General features: G+C 44.3%; 1 protein-coding gene across 14 annotated transcripts in view; it reads left to right on the top strand.

Annotated features, from left to right (window-relative positions):
* ITPR1 (inositol 1,4,5-trisphosphate receptor type 1) overlaps positions 1–27,273 on the top strand; it is a 353,358-nt gene that overhangs the window by 233,613 nt on the left and 92,472 nt on the right. For all 14 annotated transcript variants that reach the window (XM_074404869.1, XM_074404867.1, XM_039478545.2 and 11 more), the window contains 2 exons: positions 3,877–4,009; positions 5,994–6,184. In XM_074404869.1, coding sequence (XP_074260970.1) covers positions 3,877–4,009; positions 5,994–6,184 — 324 coding nt within the window. The remainder of the gene's footprint in view (positions 1–3,876; positions 4,010–5,993; positions 6,185–27,273) is intronic.

Below are 27,273 nucleotides of genomic sequence, written 5' to 3'. Positions count from 1 at the left end.
TGGTGATTTTGAGCAAATTAGCCTCCTTGTGCCTCAGTTTCTTCTGCTGTAAAATGGGGGTGAAACAGTCCTTATACCTTAGGACACTGAGCTGTACACATGAAGTACTTTGCACAGTGGCTGGAATATGATAAGGGATATTAACTTGTAGTTACCTTGTGGATTGAAGCATTGAGGAGGTTTTGTAGACAAGAGTAGAAAGAAGATATTTTAAAATCTAGGCTCTGCCCTCATGCTGATTAAGGTGTGAGAGACACACAGCTCACATGAGAGGGTGATCATGCCTGAAGCACATGGTTTTTAAGTGGCTGGAACCTGGGAAACTGAAAGGTCAGTTCTCTCTCCTTTGTGTGTGGCCGTGTTAACTCCTTAGTGCCTTGGTCATCACTGGCTCTCTTCCCACACAGTTCATTTGCTTATTTAGTTCAGCTGATAGAAGTGAAACTCATGTTGATAGAGTGACCAGGGAGGAACTTGGTTTCATTACTCCACATCACTACTCTACCAATTTTCATTGTTTTAACGTGATACTTATCACAAATGACTTTTTCTTTTCTCAGTCTTAGGTAATAATGTGTGTGGAATTTCTGACTGAGACAAACATCTGATATTTGTTTGCATACTGTAGGTGTAAACTGCTGGAAAAAAACTGGTATTATTTTTAAAAAGGGTTGCACAGCCAAATGTTAAAGCTAAAGAAGTGATGTTATTTGGGAAGTTATTTTTTTTTTTCCTTCTCTGCAATCAGATTTCTCAGCCTGGCACATTGTGAACAGCTTAGTGCTGTTGAGTAATTTATATCAACATGATTAGGAAGGCTTTTCTCTGCAGATTTTAATTTTTCTTAAACCACTGGCTCAGAAAAACAGAATTTTCCTTGAACCCAAGTTTTCACACTAGGAATTTGCATAAGTTTTAATAATTCCTATCCGTTTTCTCTTTCTGTCCCCTCTTACCTATAATTCTCAATCTTTATTCTTTCAAAAAAGGCATTAATCTGATCTGTTTTTTTTAAACTTGCTGTCTGATTTTTTCTTTCGTGCAGTTTAAGAGAGAGAGAGAGAGAGAGAGTGTGTGTGTGTGTGTGTTTGTGTGTAGAGAAGGTGAGATGAATATGTGCCAAAAACCTTATAATTAAGAGCGAAAAAAAAAGTTTGTGGGGTGGAATATGGTGGTGGTTGTTTTTTTTTCCCCAGAATGAGCACATTTCATGATATTCTCTTATGGGGGAAAATGTACCATTTGATGCATCAGTTGCTATGGTAACTGCTAGGGTTTTTCTGTTGAAGGAGAGACAAAATGGTAATGAGAGATCCCTTTGTAACTTGAGTTTGGCATCCAGGCTGCATAAATGTGGAGTTCCTGTTCCTGGCATCCACGTGCTCCTTTCATTACCTCCTACTTGCTTGACTGCAGACTGACCAGGGTCTTGCTGTTCAGCCTCAAAACCATGAGGAGAGGGGAAAAAACACCACCACCAGAAGCTGAAAATCCAAGCAAGTCACTCTAGCTCCAAGTGGAATTGTGGTGCACAGGCTCTAGCTGAGACCTCCTTAAGGGATTGCGTGTTTGTTGACTGGGCACAGCCATACTGCCTTTGACTTGACCACTCAACACAATGCTCTTTCCGATTCCTGTTGTGATGGCTACATTGGCTGTCTTCCCTGGCTGCAGCTTACAGGTCTCAGCCCAGCCATCTAGGGCTCAATGTTCTCACAGTGCCATAGGGGATCCAGTTAGAGACTTAGGATGGTCAACTGCCAGTCACTCCTGTTGCTGGAGCTCAAAGTCCGTGTCATCTTGAAAGAAAATCAAATGGATGCATTATGATATTTAAAAAGGGAAATCATATTTAATCTATCATATTCAACATGGAGGCAACCTTTTCTTTCTCTAAATTCTTTCTTGGTAGGCTTTCTTGAATGTAGCTTTAAATCTTGTGCTTCTCTTAAGAAATCAGCCTTTTAAATCACTGTGTGTTTCCAGTGACTTCTCCAGAGAGTGATGATGTGTTTGTACTAGTGCTTGAGACTGGAATACCAGTAAGGTTATATCTTTACACCGGAATGGGGTCTTCTGAGTTATTAAGGAATCCTGTACTGAAACTTTTTTCCCTACCTGTGAGCAATTTATTTTAAAAGTACTTAAAATATTACAAGTAACTTACCCATTTGAAGCACTCTTAGAATTTTGAATTTACAGTCAGCCTAGTGGGAAATGAGTTTCAGGAGCTGATAGAAGTTACCCTCCTTTGCTGAACTATGAAGAGAGACATATTTGTGGGTGGAATGGAGAGAGAAAATTTGGGATTTTTTTTGTTTTCTGCACATTCATTTAAAAATCAGTCTCCTCCCATCTCCCCTGTTTATCCCATCACAATCTGTCCCTGGAATCTTTAACTAGCAGCATGAATTAACAGAGTAGATAAACCCTTTCTGGGACTTTCAGCGATTTTGTTGATTGACAGGAGCCAAGAGTTTCCTGCCTGTCTTCTTTCTTCCTTGGTCCCTCACTTCTCCCAGGGCACCTCCCATTTCCCAGCCCCCACCCACCCACCCCCGCCTTCAGTCTGCTCCCTCCCATCTTGTTTTGCAAAGGCTTACTTGAAATCTCCAGACATTCTCAGAGCTTATTAACAAATCTTTTTAAATTCTACAGACTTATGGTTCAGTTGCAGGTCTCTTCAAAAGAACTCTTTAGTCTCTATTTTAGAGACCTGCTAGATTTCAACCCCTTTCCTCTCAACTAGATTTCTTCTTCCTTACTCTCTTGATGGTGCACCAGAGGAACTCCATGCCTTGCTTCTTTGATTCTGGAAAAGAGTCCAGGGAAAATGTATACAACCTTTCACTTTTAGAACCTTCAGATTAGGAGATGGTCTTCGGGCCCCTTAAGAGCACAGCTGAAAGTGTAGAGCTGAGAATGCAGAATGCATCCTGCCTCTGGTTACTGGCTTGCCAGTATCCCCCAATATTACTGAACAAATCTAAGTTTTATGGTGTGGTTTTTTTTTTTTTTGGTTAGAGTGATTACAAAGAGTTATTATATCCCTGTTCAGGACTCTTTGATATTTATATGTTTTTTAAATTTTATTCCAAAAAGGTTGAAATATATACAAAAGGAGTCAGAAAGGTTTCAAAAACCCTCATTCATAATTCCACGTCAACAGCAACTGTCAACTCATGCCCACTCTTGTCTCACTGATACCCTTGCTGCTTCCCTCCTCTCCCATATTGTTTTAAAGCAAATTCCAGACAAAATGCCATTTTATCTATGTTGCTTATTTTTGATATATTTGATATCTGCCACTCACGCCACTAATTTATTTCCTATAGCATCAGGAGGTTTTTGTTGTTGTTTTTGTCTTTTTTTTTTTTTTTAAACCTTTGGCCCCTGGACTGTTTGTGTAAGAAAGGCTTACTTTCGGCTTATTGTATCATCTTACTCTATTACTCTGATATCTTAATATTTTTTCAGACCTTGGGAATAAACCTTGTGCTTGAAATAATATTTTTATATTGCAGTGTGGAAGCTGACCCATAAACATTTTCAATTTGTCTTAATTTTATCAACTTGCCCCAAAGGGATTTTTGTTTGTTATTGTGAGTTGTCCTTCAAAATTACTGGTCTGTCTTATCATTGTGTGAGAGGGTACTTCAGTCAGTATTCTAGATTGCTACCTTTTTTAAAAAAAAATATGGTTTTCTGAGAAAACACTGAAGTTAACTTCAGAGTTCCTAAATACTTCTATTAATTATTTTTTCGCCAAGTGAAACTCAGCCACTTATAACTGAGTATCCCTGTGTGTTTTGAATATTTGTCATTCAGTTATGCATTAAATGCAGAACCTCATTTTATTATCTTGTTTGAATCAAGGGTGAGGCACTCAGGCAAATTTTGGTCAACCGTTACTATGGAAACATCAGACCTTCTGGAAGAAGAGAGAGCCTTACCAGTTTTGGAAATGGCCCGCTGTCACCAGGAGGACCCAGCAAGCCCGGGGGAGGAGGTAGGCTTCATGGTGTCATTAGCTTCATGTGTGAATCAAGTGTGTCCTACGATAGCTGCATGTTTCTGCCTAACAGGTTGAAACGCTAACAACAGATGAATTTGTGTCGCAGGTGTATTTTTTAGCAACTTGTTTTGTCTTGTGGTCTACCATCAAATTGATTTCTAAACATATTTTCCGGCAAACTAGCATTTCCTTGCAATTAAATATTGGCTAAGCCTTTTGCTCCTCCTTCCCATGCAGTGACTATCTTGGTGATATTTGAATGATTGGAGGGATTTGATTTTATTGCAGTTTGTCCCATGGTTATTAGGACTCCTGTCTTCCCATAAAATGATGAGGGTATTGGCACTCAGGGTAGTGAAAGCTGCCTTTTGTTATGCATCTGCTGAGTGCCAGGGGCTTTCCTAAGTACTTCGCATTCTTTATTTCATTTTCACCTCCCAGTTACTCATTATATGATAGGTACAGTCTGTCCGAGGTCCATGGATGAAATGGAAGCTTGTTAGTGGCTGGTGTGTAATTTCAACCTGGTATATCTAATTCTAATTCTAATGCCCATGCTGTATACATCCACAAACTCCTGTGGAAGTTTACAAAAAAAAAAAATCTGTGTACAGAAATGCTTACTTTAAATCGGTTTAAGCACAGTTACAGGTAAAAGATACAAAAACATGGAACCCAAAGTGGATCTATCTGGCTTATGATTTTAGGCGAGCCAGTAGCTCAGTGCTCAAAGCACAAATTTGAGTTGTCTGATTTTCTGTCTTATGGTGATGACTGTGTGGCAGCAGATCCTTGGTGGGTTCCATGCATAGCACAAAGATACTCAGTATTCAGTCAATTTGTCCTAGCACATGCTAAGAAGGAAGCTTCGCTTGCTCACGGGATGAAAACCGGAAGCATAGTTCATGGTGCTATGCAGGCTTCAGTGAAGATGCACTTCTCATGGCATCCCAGAGATGGGAACTGGGACTTTGAAATCCAAAAATCTATGTAGAAATTCCTCACCTAATCTATCCAAACCATTCTCTTTACTTTCTGTAGTGAGGTCATTTAACAGTTATTTGAAGCCCTTGGGGAGGCTTCATGACAGGGATTTGGAAATACAGGACAGACTCTGCCCTGAGACGCTGTGGCAGAGAGGATGTGCAACCCAAATTCTACTTTGTGCTACAGACACAGGGACAAGTCAAGGGCCAGCAGCATAAAGGAAGTGACACTGGAATTGAGTTCTGCACGAAAGGACAGATAGACAGTTTTCTGCTTTCTGAAGATCAGCCCATTTCTCCGTGTGCATTCATGTTATAGTTATTGCCAGTAGTAATGCAAGGCAAGTCCTTAAATATGTACCTTCCGAACACAGTCAGAATCCATTTTAAATGGCATGGGTCCTGTCTTCTTAAGTATTCTCATCTCCTCTGAAGCACGGTGAGAATGGGGACTTTGTTTTGTTCACTCTTCCATCCCCAGCTCTTGGCTCCATGCCAAGCCCTGAGCCAATATTTGCTGAATGAATGCGTGAACAGATAAGTTATATAAAAGGATGAGTTGGGGGTTAGAATGGGCTTGTTAAAAACAGGGCTAAAGTGATCATCATAGGCTAAGCTTCCTTGAGAGTGTTCTAGGAAGTGTTTGACTTTGGTTTGTTTCTTAAACCAGTTCTTAATTCTGCTGTAAGTCATTGTATTTTAATGTAAGGGAGAGTCTTTGCTGGCTGGCTTTAGGACCCTTGCTGGAAATGTATCATTCTTTTTTCGACTTAACTGTCTGAATTCAAATACCTTCTCTGCTGAGTGTCCTTGGACGAGCACCTTCATCTCTCTATGTTAATAATCACTACTTTCCTCGTGGGATTAAAAGGGTTAAAAGAGATGAACATGGGTAAAGCATTTAGTGCATAAAGTGTTGGTGCATAGTAAGTATGCAGCAAACATTAGCTGTTCTGATTGTGTTGAGTAAAAATAATATTCCATCTTCCTAGGGGGAGGTTCCGGATCCAGCTCTGTGAGCAGGGGTGAGATGAGCCTGGCGGAGGTTCAGTGCCACCTTGACAAGGAGGGGGCTTCCAATCTAGTCATCGACCTCATCATGAATGCATCCAGTGACCGAGTGTTCCATGAAAGCATTCTCTTAGCCATCGCCCTTCTGGAAGGAGGCAACACCACCATCCAGGTAGGAAGGCAGCTTGGCTGCTGGTGTGGCATCCCTGCTGAGCAGGAGGAGAGTCTGTTCTGAGAGCTGGATGCCTGGGTGGTACCAAGGCTTGTTTGGGAGACAGCTCATTCTGAGGGCACAAAATTCTGTTTTGAAAAATGAGTTCTACTGGTATCCTACTGTGATCATTTGGGCATAAATCAGATTTGGTTCCAAAACATGAGTTACATTTGAAAATTGATAAAATGCTGAGAATGTGCAAAGGAAGTTGGCCTAAGATCTAGGATGTAGTGGGCAGTCCATAAACGTTTGTTGAATGAGTAAATGATTACATGAAGTTTATTTACAGTTTTTATCCACAACTGTAGGGGATCTCATGACGAGATGACCAGAAGAGTTTAACTGTGTGTGCTATTTAGAAGATTTAATTTTTATGTATCTATAGATGCTGCAACTGCTGCTTACTAGAAATTTCTCTACCTTTTAATTGAAAGTTTAATAAAGCCAAACCAATTTGAAATAATAAAAGCCAGGATATATTAGTGAAAAATGAATAGATACCTTTTTGAAAGCTAGATATGATATATATTTAAAACAAATAATAAAAACTCAAATTCTATTGCTAGTTCACTTTTTATAAATGTCCTTAAAAAAACAATTTTCATGATTTTTTCTTTCATAATAGTCATCTTAGAATAAATTTTAATACATAAATAACATAACTTTTATGTACGGTTCCTTTAAATATTCTTCATACCTCCTTCGTGTACGCTTCCTTCTTTGTTAGCTCTCTGAATAAGATGTCTTTTGCATGTATATATGTGTACTGTCTTGTGTACATGTACACACACACACATATTTTGATAAAAGCTTTATTGAGATATAATCCACATACCATAAAATTCACCCTGACGTATATATTTGACCTGACATATTCTTGGCCTTGAATTGAAATTCAGAGTCTCGGTTAATGAAGTCTTGGTTCTTTGTGCACCTTGGAAAAGGGCGTTGCTTCCTGTGAGTCACTGTGCCCCGGGCCAGGGTGCCTGGCTTGGCAGGTGCAGCACAGGTGAGATTTCAGTCCCTGCTTGCTCCTCCAGCCAGCACCCTTGTGCCTTTGCACAAGCTGTGCAGCCAACCGTAGTAGCCCCTCTATTTCGCCTTCCAATCCCCACTTGCCCCAGTGTACACTTTTGAAGTTCATTATCATGCGTTGCACCAGGCTGGGATTTGTGGCAGTGAGTTAGGCACCTGGGCCAATGGCAAGGCTCACTGCTTGTCTAAGTTTTCACATGGGCATGAGTCGTACACGTTGGGCTTGCTTTCTATTTTGTCATGTCGGTGTGGGTGAGTCCTGCAGTCCTTCTCATCACTGGAATGTTGCCCAGCCACTGCTGTGTTCTGGGCTTCTGTGTTGGGATGGAAGCAGAGCTGAAATGTTCCTTGTCTTAGAACCATATGATTTCCTGTGATTAGAGCAGTTGAACTGAATACTCATTGAGCCCTTTCTGTGTATGTGTTGCTATGCCAGGGGCGATGGGGCAATGGTTTTCAGACATGGGAGCCAGTTCGTCTGTAAGAATTTTCTCCAGGCATAGTCAAGTGTGGAAAATGAGGACAATGTGGTGAATTTGTGATAAACCAATGCATTCAGTTTGAAGGCCTGGCCATTTTCTCCTGAGATTATATCTCTCCAACCTTTATTTCTAGCCACAGTGCCTTCTTCAATGGAATGGTGTTGATTATGGATGATAATTTTTTTTTTCTATTAGCCAAATTAGAAGTTGGAAACTCTAGGTTGTTATTTCTTCCCTTCCCTGAAGGTTAAGGCTTTACTAGTTTGAGAAATCCCAGAATCTCAGTCTTTAAGAAATTGAATCTCTAAGAAGGATGCAAGGATACATAGATGTGCACATGGGAAGCTATGTCTCAAGGATGTCCTTTAGTGCTCTCCAAGAGGTAGAAGTGAGGCTAGGGCACTACCAAGGAAGAAGAACCAGCATCTCCCTGAGGAGTCTGCAGAAAGTCTTTCAATGAAATGGGCTTTCAAGGATGGGCATGGGACTGAAAGGTGGAAATTGGGCATGGACCTGGGGCATGAAGAGTCTTTGTCATATTCTGTGGAAGAGAAGGTCCAGAGGTGTGAGAGCAGCAGTTGGTTTCCAGAACAGGGGTTGGGTCTTTCAGACCGAGGAGTGCTGTGTAGAAGTGAAAAGCCTTGGATGGGGGTTAGGGTTTGTATGCAGGAGCAGTGCAGCCCTCCGGGGGGCTTCAGAGCTGTAATGGAGGACTGTACACCTGGCAGTGTAGGACAGGCAAACTGAGGAAAGCAGGATCCAGAGGAGGCAGTCTAATCATTAAAAAGTTAATAGGAAGTAAGTTAGGGAAGAGCTAATGAGAACCTGAACTTAAATCTCTGATAAAAGAGGTCATAACTTGGGAGAGGATGTTTTCTCATACTGGCACAAGAGAGCTCTCTGGGTGCTGGAAACACATTCAGCCTCTTTGGGTGGTGGTTACGTGAGTGTGCACATGTTTAAAACTTAGTGATCATGTCCTTTGCTGGGACATGGATGGAGCTGGAGACCATTATCCTTAGCAGAATAACACAGGAACAGAAAACCAAATGCCGCATGTTCTCAGTTATAAGTGGGAGCTAAATGATGAGAACACATGGACACTTAGAGGAGAACAACACCCACTGGGGCCTTTGAGAAGGTGGAGGATGAGAGGAGGGAGAGGATCAGGAAAAATAACTAATGGGCACTAGGCTTAATACTGGAGTGGTGAAATAATCTATATGATAAACCCCCATGACACCGTTTTATCTGTGTAGCAAACTTGCAGTTATATCCCGGATTTAAAAAGTTTACAAAAGAAAAAAAAAAAAAACAACTCAGTGAACCATATGCTTAAAATTGGTGTGCTTTAGTATATTCTCACTCATAGGCGGGTATTGAACAATGAGAACACATGGACACAGGGAGGGGAGCACTACACACTGGGGTCCATTGGGGGGAAATGGGGGAGGGGTGGGGGGTGGGGAGGTGGGAAGAGACAGCATGGGGAGAAATGACAGATACAGGTGAGGGGACGGAAGGCAGCAAACCACACTGCCATGTGTGTACCTATGCAACAATCTTGCATGTTCTTCACATGTACCCCAAAACCTAAAATGCAATTTAAAAAAAAATTGGTGTGCTTTACTGTACCTATGTTTTAGGTCAATCAACAAATAAAAGAAAGGACGGGGGGAATGAGAATCTGAACCTTGCTGGGACTAAAGGTGTGGGGTTGAGGGACAGGAGATCATGAACAGAGACCCTGTCACTCCCTGCACCAGGCCTACGCCCGGACCCACTGACGCTTGGTACACGTTGGCTGAAATGGCACTTGAATAGATGTGGGAGAGAAGTCAGAGGTCCCACTCGGCTCTGGGCTTGGCATCGGGGTGACCAGGTGCACAAAGTCATCGTTAACTAAGAACTAACGATGAAGTGCAGTGGGTGACGGAGTCTGAGGGCTGCCATTGCTGAAGCTCCTGGGGCGATGATGTCTGTGGCTCTGCTGAGATGCCGTGTTTTCCATGGAGCACTCCTGACGGTGACGGCCAGGCGCACAGAAGCTGTTTTTCCTTCGAGTTCTTTATCTTGTAAAGTAATTATGAATATTAGTTTCATGTTTTCACACATTTATTACTCATACACCCAGGCTCCAGATGAAATGCCACGATGGAGTTACAGGGGTTCAGCCGCGTGCGGAGTGGGGCTGTTTTCTCTTAGGAGTACTCGGTGGTGGTGTGGGGGCCTGTGGGCCCATGGCAGAATGGAAGGCTGTTGCCCTAAGGGGCTGCACACACATGCTCTTTTCTCCTCCCTGCTTCTGTGACCCCTGGGGGGCCCAGTCTAACCCCGTGTCTCATGGGAGGCCGATGGTTCCAGGAAAATGTCTTCTAGTCCCTTGGCCCCAGGCTTCTCTTTCTCTGGAGAAAATGATGTGGAACTAGGGTTGTGTCTGAGGCCAGTTAAGGACAGGAACCCTGAAGCCCCGGGGGAAGTGATTCAGAGTTTCGTCTTGCTGTTGAGAAGCTGGTTCAGAGTAGTAAGTGGCCAGCTGGGAAGTGAGCCTGACTTGGGCTGAGACTGCAGGGCAGCAGTGAATGATTGCTGAGATGCTGTGCTCTGCTGAAGACACGAGGGGTTCTGGCCAGAGCTGGAAGAGCATGGTCACTTCCTGTTCATTGTACTGTGGAGGGTCTCAGGAAGGGAAATGGGTTTGTGGTCAGGTAGTCCTCTTGAGATCCATGTTTCCTGATGACAAGTGGTAGAAAGGGGAATTGCAGGGAAGCAGGCAGGCCTACATGGTTCCACAAATGTATACAGTTGGCCCTCTGTGTTTGTCAGTTCTGCATCTGTGGATTCAACCAACTGCAGATTTAAGATATTTAAGGGAGGCCAGGTGCAGTGGCTCACACCTATAATCTCAGTGCTTGGGAAGGCTGAGGTGGGTGGATCACTTGAGGCCAGGAGTTCAAGACCAGCCTGGCCAACATGGCAAAACCCCAGTTCTACTGAAAATAAAAAAATTAGCTGGGTGTGATCGCAGCTATTTAGGAGGATGAGGCATCAGAATTGCTTCAACCCAGAAGGGAGAGGTTACAGTGCCCTAAGATTGTGCCACTGCAACTCCAGCCTGGGCGACAGCACAAGATTCTGTCTCAAAAGATAATGAAATAAAATGGTTAGAGGAAAAAGCAATGAAAATAATAATACAACAGTAAAAAGATAATACATATATTTTTTTCATGCAGCATTAACAACTCTTTGCTATCCCTGGGCTTCCGTTCCCATGTCTGTCAAGTACAAGGCATAAATGGACTCCCAGATTCCCTGCAGCTTTGAAGCAGGTCATTTCAGCGATCATTAGGTATTTTCCCCAGGAAGTCTTAGAACCCAATGGTGATGGTCAGCTGGTTCCATTTCTGAAGTCTTCCCTGTCTTCTAGAAGTAATTATTAAAAATAACTGTGATTAGACAAACCGTAGTATGTTTACACTGTGTTAGGCATTATAAGTAATCTAGAGGTAATTTAAAGTATACACAAGGATGTGCCTAGGTTATAGGTAAATACTACACCGATTTATATAAGGGACTTGAGCATCCTTCGATTTTGGTGTCAGCAGAGGTCCTGGAACCAGCCTTTTACAGATACAGAGGGACAACTGTGTTGCCTGTCTGAGGACAGACCTGCAAAAGAGCCCTCATGTTGAGTAGCACCTCCCCTCAGGATTCCAAACATGTTTCAAATGGGGAAGAAGAATGAGACCTGCTTTCAAGTGCAGTTTTGTGTGAGATGAGGGAAATTGTCCCTGGACTTCTGTTTGCATGTCTAGCATGCGTGAGGCGTAAACGGACTCTCAGCTTCCCTGCACCTTTGAGTCAGTACATTTCAACAATCATTAGATATTTTACCCCAGGGAGTCCTAGAGCCCTGTGGCAATGGTTAACTCTTCCTATTTCTAAAATCTTTCCTGGCTTGTGAAAATAATTATTAAAAATAATAGTGATTAAACCAACCACCGTGCATCTATACAATGGAAAAGTAGTCAACAATAAAAAGGAATATATTGATGAGTGCAAGACGTCAGAGTCTCTCAAAAGCATTATGCTGAGTGAAAAACACAAGTCTTAAAAGGTGACATACTTTGTGGTTCCATTCCTATGACATTTTGAAAGGGCAGAATTCTTACGATGGAGAACAGATCAGCGTTTGCCAGGGCTGGGCAGGAGGGGAGAATTTTGCTGTAAAGGAAGAGCACAGAGGCGTTGGAACCATTGTGCATTCTGCTTTCAGTAGTAGTCACAGGAATCTGCATGTGTGTGAAAATTCATATAGCGGTACGCCAAAAAAAGTCAATTTAGCTGTATGATAATTTTAGAAATTAAAAAAGTAAAAAAACATGATGATGATGACAACCAGCATTTATTAAGTGCTTACTCTGTGCCAAGAATTATGCATAAAGGCTTTCCGTGTATCATTTCATTTAATCTTCACAGCCTCCGTATGAAGTAAAGTGCCATGATTATCCCTTTTTAGAGGAGGAAACCAAAACTCAGAAGAATTAAGGAATTCACCCCAAATCATACACACAAAGTAGCAAAGCCAAGATTTGACCTGGGGCAGCCTGGTACCCCAGATTCCTCACTACCTTTCCTCATGGCTTTATTCTTCAGGATGATCTGAGGTAGGAGGTTAGGTGATTTAGGAAGCAGACTGACTTGGCTCCTTCTTACAAGGTAAATAATTGTCATCTGCAAAGGCAGGCACATAAGAGGTTTGGAGATGGGTTCATGACTGCAGAGCTCAGAGCTCAGTAGCAAAGACAAATATGACTAGTATACAGTTTCATCTTGCTTGGCAATTTACTGCTTAGGAAGTCCTTTCATCCAAAATACCTCATTTGAGTCTCTCCGTTGGCCTGCGGGGTATGCTGGACATGCATTATCCCCGTTATAGAGATAAGGAAACGGAAGCTCGAGGAGGTTACGACTTACTCGGAGCTCCAGAGCTGGACAAAACCCATAATAAAATATCCTATATTTCTTATTCCTCCCACCTCCACCTATAGTTATCTGTCACTGAGTAACTAACCACCTGAAAATTTAATAGCCTAAAGCAATGGCCATTTTGGTTCCTGGCATGATTCTGTGAGCTTGGGCTCAGCTGGGTGGTTCTTTTGCTCTGTGTGATCTTGGCTGGGTCTGTAACCATCCGTGGGTTGACTGGTCTTAGAACAGCATGGCCTCTTGTATGACGGTAGCAGTTGGTGCTGGTCCTTTGCTAGGAGCTCAGCTGGTGCTACTGCCTGGAGTGCCTTGGTTCTCCATGTGGTTTGGGCTTCTTAGAACATGGTGACTGGGTTCTGAGAAGCAGTGTTTCAAGAAGCAGGGAGTAGAAGCTACTAGCCTTTTCAAAGCCTGGGTTTAAAATTCCTAGAATGTCACTTCTACTACAGTCTATTGGTCAGAGCCAGACCCGAGGCCAGTCCTGTTTCAAAGGTGGGAAGAAAAGTTCCACCTCTTGTTGTGAGGAGGGCATGTGTATAAAAAAAGAGAGGGAATTGTTGGGGACCACCTTTGGGGACTGGCTCCCTCACCACCATCCCCATTATAATCGATTGAGCCCCTACCATGTGTCGGCCAGGCCCCCAAGCTGGATGCTACAGCTGCAGGAAAGGGGACACCATTGTCTCTACAGTTGAGGAGTTTGGATCTCCCTGGATGCTCAATCCTTTTTTGCCAAAGTGTTGACTCTTGTCTTTCTCCTTTTGGATGTTGTGTGAAAATCCAATCCTGCCTTAAGGATAAGCTCACTGGGAATCACAGCACTCTAGAAATTCTAGATTTCACTGTTGAGACCCTGGAGGACTCCATTGATGGGAATTCACAAATAACGACATACAGTGCTTGCTAGGCACTCTCATGCGGAGTTTGCGCCCTTGTTATGAAACCCTGCTATCCATCACATCATCACCCAAAGCCCTGAAATGCCTGGAAGCCAAATACAGGTGACTTCACAGTCTGGCATAATGGGCTCCCAGAGGTGGTGTCCCCAAGTCTCCCAGCATCTTCCCTTCCTGCCCCAGCTTCTCTGATGGTGATAACAGCTGAGGAGAGATCGTGCCTCCCAGACTTCTCCTACCTGGCTGCCATCAGAGCAGGCTTCACACTGAACCCTCTGCTTATTGGAACAAGGAGACAGTACCACAGCCCATGGATTTTCCAGAAACGGGTGACATGTTGTCAGGTGATAGGATCACGCTTGTCTTGAAGAGAACTTCCTGCTTTCTTTCTCCCCACTCTGGTGCCACCCGCTTCCTGCCAGCCCCCAGAAGAAATATTTCCTTGTGGCTTGATGTTTTGTAGCAAGTGGGAAACTATAAAATAAGCATTTGCTTATGAATTAATTTTTGGCACATACGGGGCTCAGCAGGGCTCACGGCACTTTCATATCCGTCCTTCGAGTCCTTGCCAATTTCTGTGTTCTTTCCTCCTAAGATGTTCCCACCAGTGCCTGGGGGAAGTTCCCTTCGCTTCTCTTCCTTACAGAAGGACAGGGGCTGTCCTTACCTGGAGTGAAGAGGAGGAGAAGCTATCTGTGGACATACCTAGCTTTTTATTTTTGTTTTTGTTTTTTTTTTTTAAGCCAATACCGATGTTTTGGGATACATATGCTGACATGACCATAGAGAACCTCTTAGCACATTATGGGGATAGATAGTTAAACATTTTTTTGGATAAATTGCTTCTGGTTACAGAAGCACGGGGAATTTCATGTATCAAATGACTGCCCACGTCTATTCCTATGCCAAAGTCTAGTCTATAGACACACCCAAAAAGGGTTTTCTTTTCTGCACGTAAGCAGCTAGAGATGGAAAATGTGAGAAGTGCTCCGTCAGGAAACTGGCCTGCAAATTCAGCAGAGAGAGCAATCCCTGGTTCATGAGGTCTTTCCTACATAACACTCTTTTTTTTTTGAGGTTGGCTTAAGAAATCAGCCCAAGAACCAGTGTTAGATAGGAAATCTCACACCCCTTCCAGAAGTCACCGCCAGAATACATTGGTTGGGCTACTTCTGACCCCAGTTAGCAGAGAGATGAGGGCAGAAAGGGCAATTTGATTCGCCTCTGCTGGAAACAGAAGGCCGGTTTGCGAGGAAGAGCAGCTTTGGTTTGACAGGGCAGTCACCCTGAGGAGGAGGAAAAGACTGGTGTGTGAGCAAGTTACGTAAATGGGTGTTGTTTTTGGCATGGAAGTCAGGAATGAGTCACTTCTCAGCGGTGTTTTCTAACCTCAGGTTTTATCCATGTGGGAAAGGAGTGGAGCCAGCCGTGGAGTCAGGAGAATCAGGGTAGTGGGGATTCGAGAGCTGTTGGCATTAAAGAGGGAGGTAGTGACTTGTCCCCAGCAGGCATCCCCAGAAAACTGCCTTTCCGGTGAAGCTGTGAGGGGTTGGGACAGCAAAGCCTCCCCAGGTTGGCTCAAGGACCAGCTTGGCTCCTTTGAGAAATGGTGGTGTAAAGGTTGGGGACTCAGGGAGGACCCTCTGGAAGGAGAGAGCCTATCGCATGCAAGAACTTGGCCTCCAGACCAGAATATTTGTGCTGGAATTCCGGCTCTGCCCCTGCCAGCTTTGAGTGACCTTGGGGATTGTCAGGGCCACTTCAAAACTCAGTTCGCCCATCTGTAAAATGAGGGTTGGAAAAAATCCAGTCTCTTCCTTATGGAGTTAAAGAGAACGTGGGGGTAAAGTGCACGGTCCGGTAGACACGCAGAGCTGCTGCCAGGGCTGCTTATTTTGTGGTGTGGGTACAGCCTGGGTTCAAGTCCTGCCTCCTCCGTGCCCACCTCGGGACTCCTGGCAAAGTCCATCTCACTCACCGCATTGGTTCCTGACTTGGAGAACAGGATGGTGACAGTTCCCACCTTGGAGAACTCCTGAGATGGTTTCACAGATGATTCAAAGAAAGCACCTCATGTGGCATCTGGCTAATGCAAAGATCTCAGAATGACATGGTTCTTATTTTCGTTTATTCATAGATATTTTTAAGAGATGGGATCTTGCTTTGTTGCTCAAGCTAGACTTGACCTCCTGGGCTCAAGTGATTGTCCTGCCTCAGCCTCCTGAGTACGTGGGACTATATTGGTGCTGGCCACCATGCTCAGCTCTATATTTATTTATTTAATAACATATTTATTTATTTTAAATACAGATGTACTTTATGAAATTTGTTTTCTCTCTGAAATCCTACTTCTGGTATTTCCTATTTTTGTATACCAGTGGTTTATCATCCAGCAGGCCTGGGGATGCTCTGTTTTATGCTATTTTCACACTCAATTGACCCAAGTCCCTCTGACTGTATATTTAAAATGATTTTAGAGCTCCAGGATGTTGGGAAATTTCATTGCCTTGGGTACTGGTTATTTAAGTTGGTGCAAAAGTAATTGTAGTTTTTGCCATTGAAAGTAATGAGAGACATTCTGGGATGAGGCAGAAAGAAAAAAGCAATCTAATCACTTCTTTGTGGTTTGAAGTGATCCCTGGCCTGGGCTACTGTCTTGTCTGTTCTTTCTGCCTTTCCTTTCTTTCTTTCCCTCCTTCTCTTCCTTCCCTTCTCCTTTCTTTGCCTTTGACCTAAACACCTCACACCCGTCTTCACCATTCCCAGGAAACTGGAGTGTCATTGAATAAGAGTCCTTGAGGATGATTGGTTTGAATCCAGGTCTTAAGAAAGAAATTCAAAAACAGTTACATTCGTAGGTATATGAGACTTGAGCAAGCTCTCCTGCGAGGAAGATGGCAGCTCCCATAGCTCTGCCCTGGTCATCCTTAGTCCAGCTCTCCAAGTGACGGCAAACACTAGGCAATGCATGCACCTACTAGCATTCAGTTTCCCAGTTCAGGGCAAGAAATTACCGCTAGAATTGTCGGCATCATTCATCTGTGAGTCCTTTCAGTTGAGTTATAAAAGGCACATTCCCTTTGAGTTGGTCCCTGGGGAGAATGCATGCTGGTTCATGTTTCCAGAGGAGCTGGAGACCCAGTGTGACTTTTCTTCTTTCCTGAATAGCACAGCCAACAATATGAGCAGAAGTAGACAGTTACATACATCTGCTTGTCTGGCCTTCCATGAGAGGACTGCAGTTGTTGAGGGGGAAGGGGAAAGGGAAGATCTTTGGAAGCAGAACGTTAATCTCCTTCCTTCCTGCGAAACCTATAAGCAGGAATTTGTTTTTAAGAGATGTCTTCAGAGGGAACCTCAGGTTTTCTACTGTCTCTAAAATTTTACTAAAAGTGCAGAGGAAAATGACAGAGAAGCCTCAGAAATTGTAAAGTGAGCCATCAATTCATTTTATCCCACTCATTCCTCAACAGTCCAGATACTCATTGCTTTATCTTCTTTTGGGTCTAGCAAGAGGTCTGTGTTCTTTCTAACTTTTCTTAGTGATTTCTTAGTATGGGATGCCTCTTGTGAACTGCCAGGCAGAGGATTGGTCAGTCTTCCTCTGGAGGCTCAGAGACTGGTAAATGGTAGCCCCAGCACAGAAAAAAATCCAGCTAGCCGCCTGTGTTTGTAGATGAAGTTTTATTGGCGCACTGCTGCAGTTTTTCCTTTGGGATTGTCCTAACTGCTTTCCTGCCTCAAGAGCAGAGTCAAGTCCTTGGGTCAGAGACTGTGATGACCCTCAGCTCAGCATGTGAAATGTTTCCATTTGACACTTTGGAATACTGTTTGCCCACCCGAGGGTTTGTTTAATCTTTACTACCTAGATGTTAAACTACTTAGGGGAAAGAACCACAGTGTTTCCTTTTTGTTCTGTGCTCCTCACCTCCTGGTATGGCAATTTTTAAGTAAATATTCACCAGATGAGCAATATCCTAAGTCCCAAGATATGTCCACTGCTTACTCAGCTATTAAATGGGAATTCAGGGAAACAAAGGTCTGCCTCCCTCCCTTCCTTCTTTTCTTTCTTTCTTCCCTCCCTCCCTTCCTTCCTCTGTCTTGTCTTTTCTCTTTTTCTTCCTTTTTTTCTTTTCCTTTTTCTTTCTCTTTCTTTTATTTCTCTTTTTTCTCTTTTTTCCCTTTTTTCCCTCCCCTCCCCTCCCATCTCCTTTCTTTCTCTTTCTTTCTTTCTTTCTCTTTCTTTCTTTCTTTCTCTTTCTTTCTTTCTTTCATTTTCTTTTCTTTTTTTTTCTTTTTCTTTTTCTTCTTTTCTTCTTTTCTTTTTGGTAGTGGCAGAGAGGGTTGTTTTTTTAGAAGACTTTTTCTTTCCTAGCGGGACCTCTGCTTTCCCTGCATAGCCTCTGCCAGGATGTACTCCCTGTTTACTCCCTTTCAGCACCAAGTTGAGAGGCAGAAAAAGCAAGTCATTCCTTAGAGAACTGTGTATGTGGCCCGAGAGTTTAGACACCTGAGATTACAGACTTGATCTGTGAGCGCTCTCTGACCGTCCTACCCCAAAACATCACATTTTCAGGTTAGTCACTTCCTTATGGCTTAATGCTGTGCTATTTCTGTGCCTCCTACAAATGTTTTCCTAGTGGTAAATGCAGGGACTCCTCAGGGTATATACAGTTGACCTTAAAATATCTGAAATGTTAGAGCCCTGTCTCCAGCCTGTTTGCCGTCTTTTTCTACCAACCCCCTTGGGTAATCTCATCTACTCCCAAAGCCTCCAGCAGCCGTTTATGCCAACAACTCCCAAAGATATAGCTCTTGGTCCCACCTCTCTGCTGATTTCTAGATTTCTGCTTAAATCCCCACTGAGCATCTCCACTTGTGTTAGCTCTAAGTTAGCAGGACCACATGATACTGTCATCTCCCTTCCTCCATTCCTTCTGCCCTCTCGTGTTCTGTAGCTTTGTCAGAGGAACTAATCTGTTCCCACTCTACCTCCTGGGAGCTTAACCATTGTTAGGACTTACAGTGAACCAGATAGTTGGCACTGTGAAATCAGAGTAGCCCAGCTGGGAATGGAGGAGCTGGAGTTTGAAACTAGGCACTGTGGCTTCAGGACTCATATCCTTGACCACCTGCCAAGCTTTTCACCTGGATGACTGAGACAGCCTTTTAATGGCCTCCCTGCCTGTGGGCATTTCTCTCTTCCATGTGGTGCCCCCTAAATGGAACCCTTACCACCTGCTTTCCCATCTGAATAGCCGTCTGTGGAGTCTGGTGCCTGTGGCCACCCTGTTGGAATCTGTCAGTGCCCTGCGTGGTCTGGCCCCATCTAGGTTTCTCCACTCACTCCCCCACGCTCGTTGTCCTGCAGCTGCAACTCATGCCTGCCAATCCCCAGTGGGGCCGTGAACTCAGATGCCTTTGCTTCACGTGGGATGTGTCCTCATTCCCTTTCCTGGCAGGCTCCCCCAGCCCTGGTGGAAATGTCTCCTACTCTAGAAACTTCCTCCTGATCCCCTGAGGCAGAGATAATGGGCTGTGTTTCATTTACTGTAGTAATGATGGAGCTTGACTGTAAGACCTGAGGGGCCAGAGACCAAGTCTGTCTTCACCCTGAATCCCCTCGAGGAGCCTCCACATGTGCTAGAGGAAAGGTCCTCAGTATGTACATGATACATCGGTGTGGATACTCCTGCTGTATAAATGATTCTGGGAATTCACTGAGATAATATGTGGAAGGCTCTCAGCTCAGCATGGAGCTTAACACATCGTAACAGGTCATCCATAGCAACTCTGCTTACTTTTTGCTTGTTTATCTTCTCTCAGCCACTGACTCACCCAAGAGTGTACTTCGGGGATCAAGTCTCCATCTGACTCCCCAGCACTCAGACTGTAAATGAAGAAATAGAAGTTCTGACCCAACGTGGCCACCATGTTACTTTAGCCGTCTTACCACTTCCAAATAGAAACATGAGATTGTGAAATGTGAAATTGTGTTGTTGATGGTTATTGCCATTTTAAAGGGGACCTTCTTTAGGTGTGGGAGGGAGTTAAGTTGATTTGAGCCCATGGGAAATACATGATGTCAACTTGGAGAAACAGCCTTGTGATTCCAGCGGTCTTCTTTTCTTCTTTATAATAATGATGGACAGTAGTGGTAACAAGTGCTCATGTGCCAGGCACTAGGTCAGGTGCCCTTACCACATGGCCTCATCCGCTCTCCCTGGGGCTCCTACGTGATAGCTACTGCTGTGACCCCTTTCTGCTAATGAGGAAAAAGAGGATCTGAGAGGTCAGGTTACATGCTCAGAGCCACAGAGCCAGCTGGTAGTTGTGCCAGGGTTTGCTTTCTGCTGGAATGTGAGTTTGTAGTCTCTCTACAGTGCTGCCTCCTTATGTGAGAAGCCTCCACCGGTTTTCCAGGCACAGACATGGCGCCTTTAGGGACCTTGTCTCTGTTTGCCAGGCAAATTGGAATTTGTGGCTTCACATTTTGTTGTCTCTTCGTGGAAGACATGGTGTCCTCCTGATAATCAGAAGGAAGCTCAAGTGGTTGGTGTATTTGCTTTGTGTATAAGCTCTGCCCTTGAATTCTGGAGGAGGAAATCATGAAAGACTCTTCCTTTCAGACCAGGCACCTTGTTTGCCAAATGACAACGATATGTGCTGTACGTGCACTTCTAGCAAGTTCCAGGTTCCCAGGTCTTAGGAAACCTGTTAATGACAAGAAGACCTTCCGACAGAACTTCCTCACTGTGGAAGAGATTGATAGCAGCTCATCTAATTAGGACCCTTATGAAAAGTTAGATTAATGGCAGTTTTTGTTTTTCACTTGCATCTAAAGAAGCATATGTTCTTTGGCATCATGTGAGGATTATTAGATCTCAGCTTTTACCCGTTTTGCTCAGAGAAGCTCAATGTACCAGTTACTGCCCACATCTGAGTCTTCACTTGTTGAAGAATATTCACATTTTGGGGAAGGGAAAGGAAGGAGGGTCTTCGTGTTTTTATAAAGTGCCCAGCACTGTGCATGGTGCCACTAGGTACTCTATCCTGTACTCTATGGAATAGTCCCAATTACAGATGAGGAAACAGAGTCTGAAAAAAGTCATGTATCTTACCCAAAGTCACCCAGCTGGCAGAGCTGGGATTTGAATACAAGGTCCTCAAAAGTGTCTCAGCTTTCTGCCATGCCAGCCAGCCAACCTTTAAGTTACATGAGTCCAGTGTTAAGGAGCTATTCAGTGACCTGTACCCACTCAGGAGCTCTGCGTACTGGAGAGCGGTGTCTCTTGTTTTCGTTGGGAGTGGGAATAGGCTGCACTGGTTATTTGATCTGAGAAGCAAGTAGTCACTGCTTGGTTAGCCAGTGAGTTTTAAAGGTAGACCTTTAACATGGAGCGGAATGGAAGCACATTTTGTTTTATAACAATGTATGAACTTTTCCTTAATTTCCACTGGTGTCCTTGTGGATAGCTTCCTCCCTACAATCAGAGGAGAGCTTGTGTCCGACATAAGGAAAGTTCTTCCTCAGTTACTCTTTCTGTAGGTTTTCTGGTATTACTTTTGAGGGTAAAAGTGAAGGCTGGGATGCACTGCAGATAGCTATTGCAAACCCCTCTACTATTTCCAGCTAGTGGATACATGTGTGAGTTGTATGCCTGTCTTATATTTACAAGAGGAAGTATCCCGTTTAATTTTATTTTCACACCAAAAGCCCAAGTGTTAAGAGAACACGGTGTTTTAACACTCCCTCGGTTATCAGCTGCAGAGCGGAGGTTGTATATTGTCACATACAGTTTTTGGAGTATATGTCTGCATTTGTTACCTGGCAACATTGCTGCATCAGGACGTGAAGTTGTATTGGTTCCTACCAGACCCTCACTGTTCGTACTGTAGAAGGCAGAAGTTGTTTTCCTCCACAGGGATTTAGAAGAGAAGGCACAAGGCTAGTGGGGCTTGGCTGACAGATGGGCTGATGCGCTTCAGTGGCGTGACCCAGAACCAGGCGCTGGGCACAGGATGTGGACTCTTGTCCCATCCCAACAACAGCTCCCTTGAATGCTAGGTCTGGTTCCTCACGTGTCAGACAAGGGTTAGTGTTAGGTATCCTTGAATACCAATTAGTGATTCATCATCTTCCTAAAGTAAAAACAAAACAACAAACTTTTGTTCTGGTCATTTTATGAGTCATCTGAGCACTTTCAGTACCGTAATGGCAAATAGCTAATACATGGGCATCTTTAAATTGCTCACATTTGATGCCCAATTCCCTGCCTTAATTTATGCATTATTGTGGTTTGGACCACCTGCTAGCTCTGATGAGAGAGGAAATGCCATTGTAGAAGTGACAGCCAGAGCATCTCTTGCTGAGGTAACCCTCTGAGCTGATTATAGCCCTTTGGGGTATTTTGTCTTTCTGATACATGATGCATTGAAAACACTGTATATAGAATTTTTTGAATGCTTACCTGGGGCCTCCATATGCACTGAGGTATTTGTATCCCCCACTGCCTTCCACCCTACCTTCCACCCCGTTTCACTGACACTTCACCCTGAAGACATTTGCATTTGAAACTTTGCATTATAGGTTTGAAAGTCCTCTCGCTTCAAGCCACACATTCTAAGATTCAGCAAAACCTTATTGAGACCAAAGGCATTGAATTCACCTGCACCTGTAATGTTTCTTGAAGAATGCTTGCTAGGGAAAAGTTTCCATGGTAACTATTTTTAAAAGAGTTTTGTAGCATCAACAGGTTAGACATGAAGTCAAAATCATGGAGCTCAGCAGCATACCCTATCAGCATGCACTCCTTTTAACCACCCCCTAACAAAGACACTGAGGCAGCCTGTTCATAGGCCCTGATGGGCATTGGAGGGTCTAGCCAGGTTGGGCTGGATTTCAGGGGACCTGATTTGTGTTTCCCTGCGCAGTGCTCTCTTCCATTAGCATCTTTAAGAAGGAGGTCTTTTCCATCCACTGGACTCGTATCCTCCTGGACTCATCCTCATGCTTGTTAAGGAAGAAAAAGACAACTGATTATGCTTGGAGGGTATTTAGAAACCATCAGATACCTTTGAGTATACCTGTGGTGCTCGAATCTCCTTTAGATAACCCAAGATGCCATTTTAATGATGCTTTGCTCTTGGGTATCAAATTTACTCCTTAATTTTCATCCGGAAGTGTTCTAAGAAGAAACCACAAGATTCCATACCTGCTGTTGTTTTTTTAGAGCTAGTGGATTCTTATTTTAATCCCCCAAGGAGGACTTGACCCTGAGGGTTCCTAACTTGGACGATCATGCAGAGCACCCTTAACTTGGAAATCTATATCCTACTGTTTAAACTTTAAGATGATTCCTATCTGGATTAAAGTCCTCAACCAGCAGGCCGAGGCAAACTCTAAAGAAAAACAAGGTCATGCTGCATTTTTTTTTGGTAAGCACAGGAATCAACAAAGAGATGTTATATAACTTCTATTTATATCCTCCTTGCTCACTATCTGCAGGCAGACAAGAGTCGCTGAGAAGGGATTTAATGAGCTCTCTGGGTTTGCTCACCTTCCTGAGCTGGTAGGAACCAGCTTGTTCTCAAATGCGTCAGTAAAGAATCTGGCTGTGGGTGGGCGGCCAGGGTAGGTGGACTGAGTTGTTGCTATGGTGTTTTTTAATTCCCCTGTCTCTCAAAGATCTCACTCCCCCCTTCCCTGACTCCTTCCTTTTGCCCCCTTCCTTCCTTCCTTCCTTTCTTTCTTTCTTTCTTTCTTTCTTTTTTTTTTTAAATCTATAAGCTTCCTTGTTTCTCACACCTACTCATGATTCTTGGAGCTGTCTCCAGAAACAGAATATTTTTCCCTCTCCTTCCTAAGTGCTCAGTCGCCCGTTGTGTAGCCCCAGAACATCAGAAGTTGTTTTCTAAGGCACATTTTTCTACCGTCCCCTATTTGTTTTCCCATGATTTTTTGTATTACCGATCCCTCCATCAGAGGGGCCTATCCTTTAGTAGTCTTCAGTCTCGCATGATAGAAGTTTCCTCTGGCAGATTCCAAATTCAGATTGCTCCAAAACCAGGTGAAGCCTTTTGCTAGTTGGACGGTCAGTATGGCCTGGAGGAGAAGGGCTGTTTGTATTTCCATACATCCTGCTTTGTCCTCTTGCCCCGGGTGGAGTGATGACATCTCCATCTCCTCTAGTGCTTTGTAAAATAGAACCATGTGAAAACAAGAGAATGGGTTTACCCTACAATGATAATTCCTGGAGCTTGGGTAACTCCTGTTACCTGAGGTGGCAGGTTGAAATTACTCAGCTTGCATTTAATTAAAAAAAAAAAAAATTGCTGCTCCATCAGATTCTCAGCAGGGAAGATGAATGCACCTTGCTGAGAACCCTGTCGCAATCCAGGGAGTGGCCCCCTGCACCCTGGCCAGCGTGGTTGTGGCCACAGAGTCTTCTGAGATGTCTCTTGTGTTGTTCATCACATTCCCACCAGGGCAGAATGAGTAGGGAGGTCAAGATGGAAGTTCTTAGAAAAGAATATGTGGTTCCATGAGGACAGGCTGAAAAAATTTTTAAAAAGCCAAACCCACCCCTGCCTTGCCCAGAAGTTGTGCAATCCTTAATAGCAGTAGCCTGTTTGAATAATCAAAGGCAAGCTGACTTCCCTTTATTAACTTCTGTTAGAGTCATCTGCATAAAATATCCCCGGATTCCAGACCAAGTAGGTAATTTTTTTTTTCCCCTCTGAGTAACTGGAGGGACTTTCCCTTTGGAAATCTTCCAGCAGAGTTAACTTCATGGTCGAGACTGTTTTCTCATTAGAAGGTGCCAGCAGCTAGATTCCCGATGCAGGGACGGGGAAGGTGCTTCACATACGTACTTGGACCCCCCACTTCCCTGAGAACTGACTTGATATTCACAGTTGCCTCTGGTTCTTCTGCCTTGACCCTCCTTTTCACAGAGAAATCTATGCCTGCTCACATTTCCTGAGGTCCTCTGAGTTCTTCTTTGAAACTGTCAGAGGCTGTCTCAAAGTTTCTACCAATTTCCTATGCCTGGGTTTTAGACTTTTCATCAAGATGGCCCTGACACTGAAGGGGATAGTCCCGTAAACCCTCTGAAGCCTTCAAGCCTCTTTTTTGCCCTGAAATTCAGGACTTTAAAATATATGTATTTTATTGCTCTTCGAGGAGGATGTGTTTCAGTTGCCCTCACCTTATGGTATTTGAGAAATGTGTTTTTATTAGCCTCTTTGCAACACAAACCCACAAACTGTTCAGCCCAGAGCTTGTATCTATCAAGTCTGGGGAGGGAGCCAGGTTTGGAGAGGGAAGGTACACAAATGATCATCCCACCTGGGCTGTAGTTAATAATGCAAGCTGCTGTGTCACTGGGGCCAGGGTAGTTAATAGTTAACTTGATGGATTAAGGATCCCCAGCCAGGCTGAGCCCATCACAGAATTATGTGCCAAAACTGGATAAGCTCCTAGAGGTGACAGCGCTGTGTTACCCGCCGTTGGCTGGTCTGCGGTCTGCTGCATTTTCCCACTTAGCAGGACTTCGAGCTTTCACATGCAGGGATCTTCTGGCCATAAAGTTTTACTTCAGCTGCCATCGTTGCCAAGCTTGGTTTGAGTGTTTTGGAATTGCCCTTCCTTCAGGATGTTGTTCATTCATTAATGCAGTACATTTTTTAAAAAGAGAAAGAAGAGGTCTTTGTGTGTTGACCAAGCTGGCCTTGAACTCCTGGGCTCAAGAGCTCTTTCTGTCTCAGCCTCCACGGTAGTTGGGACTACTCGCTTGTGCCACCACAGCCTGCTTAATATAGCAGATGTTTACTTAATGAGCCCTTCCTGGGTGTCAGGAGCTATATACGTTGGCGTTAATATAGTCAGGATGAGACCAGCATAGCTCTTGCCCTCCAGGAGCTTACAGTCTTGTGGGAGAGAGAGCTAGGAAACCAGCTGATAATCAGCTCAATCACACCTTCAGAGAAGTGTGCTTGGGAAGCAAATGGGCCATGTAGGGTGGTCAGGGAGGGCTTCTCTAGGGAGTTGCCCCTCAAGCTGAGACCCAACAGATGAGAAGGAGCCATATGAAGAGCAGCAGAGGGCAAGAGTATTCCAGAAGAGGATTGGTGTGTGCTTGGCATGTTGGAGGAGCTGAGTGAAGGAGGCTAACATTGTCTACCCCGTGGCAGTGGTAGGTGCAGAGCTGTGGGAAGTACCTGCTCCACCAAGGTGATGGGCTTGTCATCAAGTGGGGGCCAGATGAGGTGATCTTTGTGGTTCCTGCCAACCCCTACTCAGTGCTTTTAAAGGGCACCAAGTTGGCTTGGGCTGTCCCCTGCTTGGATATGCACTGCTGCTGCCAAAGCCCTAATATACAAAGCAGCTTTACACAGATGAGTGCTGTGTCATTTCACCCTGCCCTGCTCTAGCTACTTGGCCAACTGTTTATCTTACTGTCAGCTGCCAGGGATGCTCTCTGTGGCCATGTGGAAGTTACCTGGTGGGCCGGCACACAGCAAAATGGGCCTGCAGGGTGGGGAGACATGAAAAGTCCCAGAGCATTCTGCTCGGGGCCAGACTTGGCTGTACCTGAGACTCAGTTGAGTTGAGAAGGACTGAAGGTGACTGCAGAGTCTTCGTCAGGGAGGCACTTGCTTTGCTTGATGCTTTGTCATCTGTGAGCCAGTGTCCTTGCCTCCAGCAGGCCAGGGTAGATTTATTTTTTTCAACTACTGTGGCCCAGTGTCCTGGTGTGGAGAGCAGAGGAGGGAACGTGGCTGGTGTAATAAACACCTGGCCGGTACCGTGTGAGCTCTCACCTGTTGTCTCTCCTGTACTCATTGCAGTAGAGCCTCAAGTGATTCTCCTCCTCCTCCTCCTCCAATACAGATGAAAACACTGAGGAAGGAAGTTAATAAATGAGCTTTTCAAACCTACCCAGTTCCTAAGTCACCCCTATGCATACCTTGCTAAAGATGCAGGATAGAGATTGCTTTCACTGAGCCGTGTGACTCTGCACAAACACAGAAAGTGGATGGGGCAAGGATTATTATTGACATCAGTATACATTTCAAGTTGAATTCCCTGGGAACCTTGGAGCATTGAGAACAGGAAACATCGGTCAGTGTTGACTCCTTGTTCTCAGGTACACAGAATGGAAAACAAGACCTGGGGAGTTCGTCCCAGAGATTGACTCCCCTGATCCTGCAGCTCCTGCTTCAGCCCTCGCTCTCCTCGATGCAGATTGCAGCCCCATGGGCAGTGGGAAGGAATAGCACCCAAGTCACTGCTGGGTCCTCAGCACTGGACCCTCCTCCTGGGAGAAGGACTTCTTGATAGAATTTTCCAAGCTTCTGTTGCATCTGTCTTTTCAGGGTTCATGAGACAAGGTGGAGGTCTGATGAGAAGGTCTTCGTGTCCTCCTGGCCACAGATCCCACAGTGAGCATGTGGGTGAGCGGAGACAGGACCTGAAAGTTTGACATGAGCCACCAGAGGATACTTGTCACTGAATCATAGAACCGGCCCTGGAAGCCACCCTCAGGGGCTGGCATGTGTCTCCTGTAGCCCAGACATGCAATTCACATTGTTAATTTCTTCTTCTCCAGTTACATAGATGTTTGTGGACTGAGATTTCAAA

This window comes from Saimiri boliviensis, chromosome 8 (genome assembly GCF_048565385.1).
Source record: "Saimiri boliviensis isolate mSaiBol1 chromosome 8, mSaiBol1.pri, whole genome shotgun sequence".
NCBI classification, from domain to species: Eukaryota; Metazoa; Chordata; class Mammalia; order Primates; family Cebidae; genus Saimiri; species Saimiri boliviensis.
This window is presented reverse-complemented; position numbering and strand designations above follow the sequence as displayed.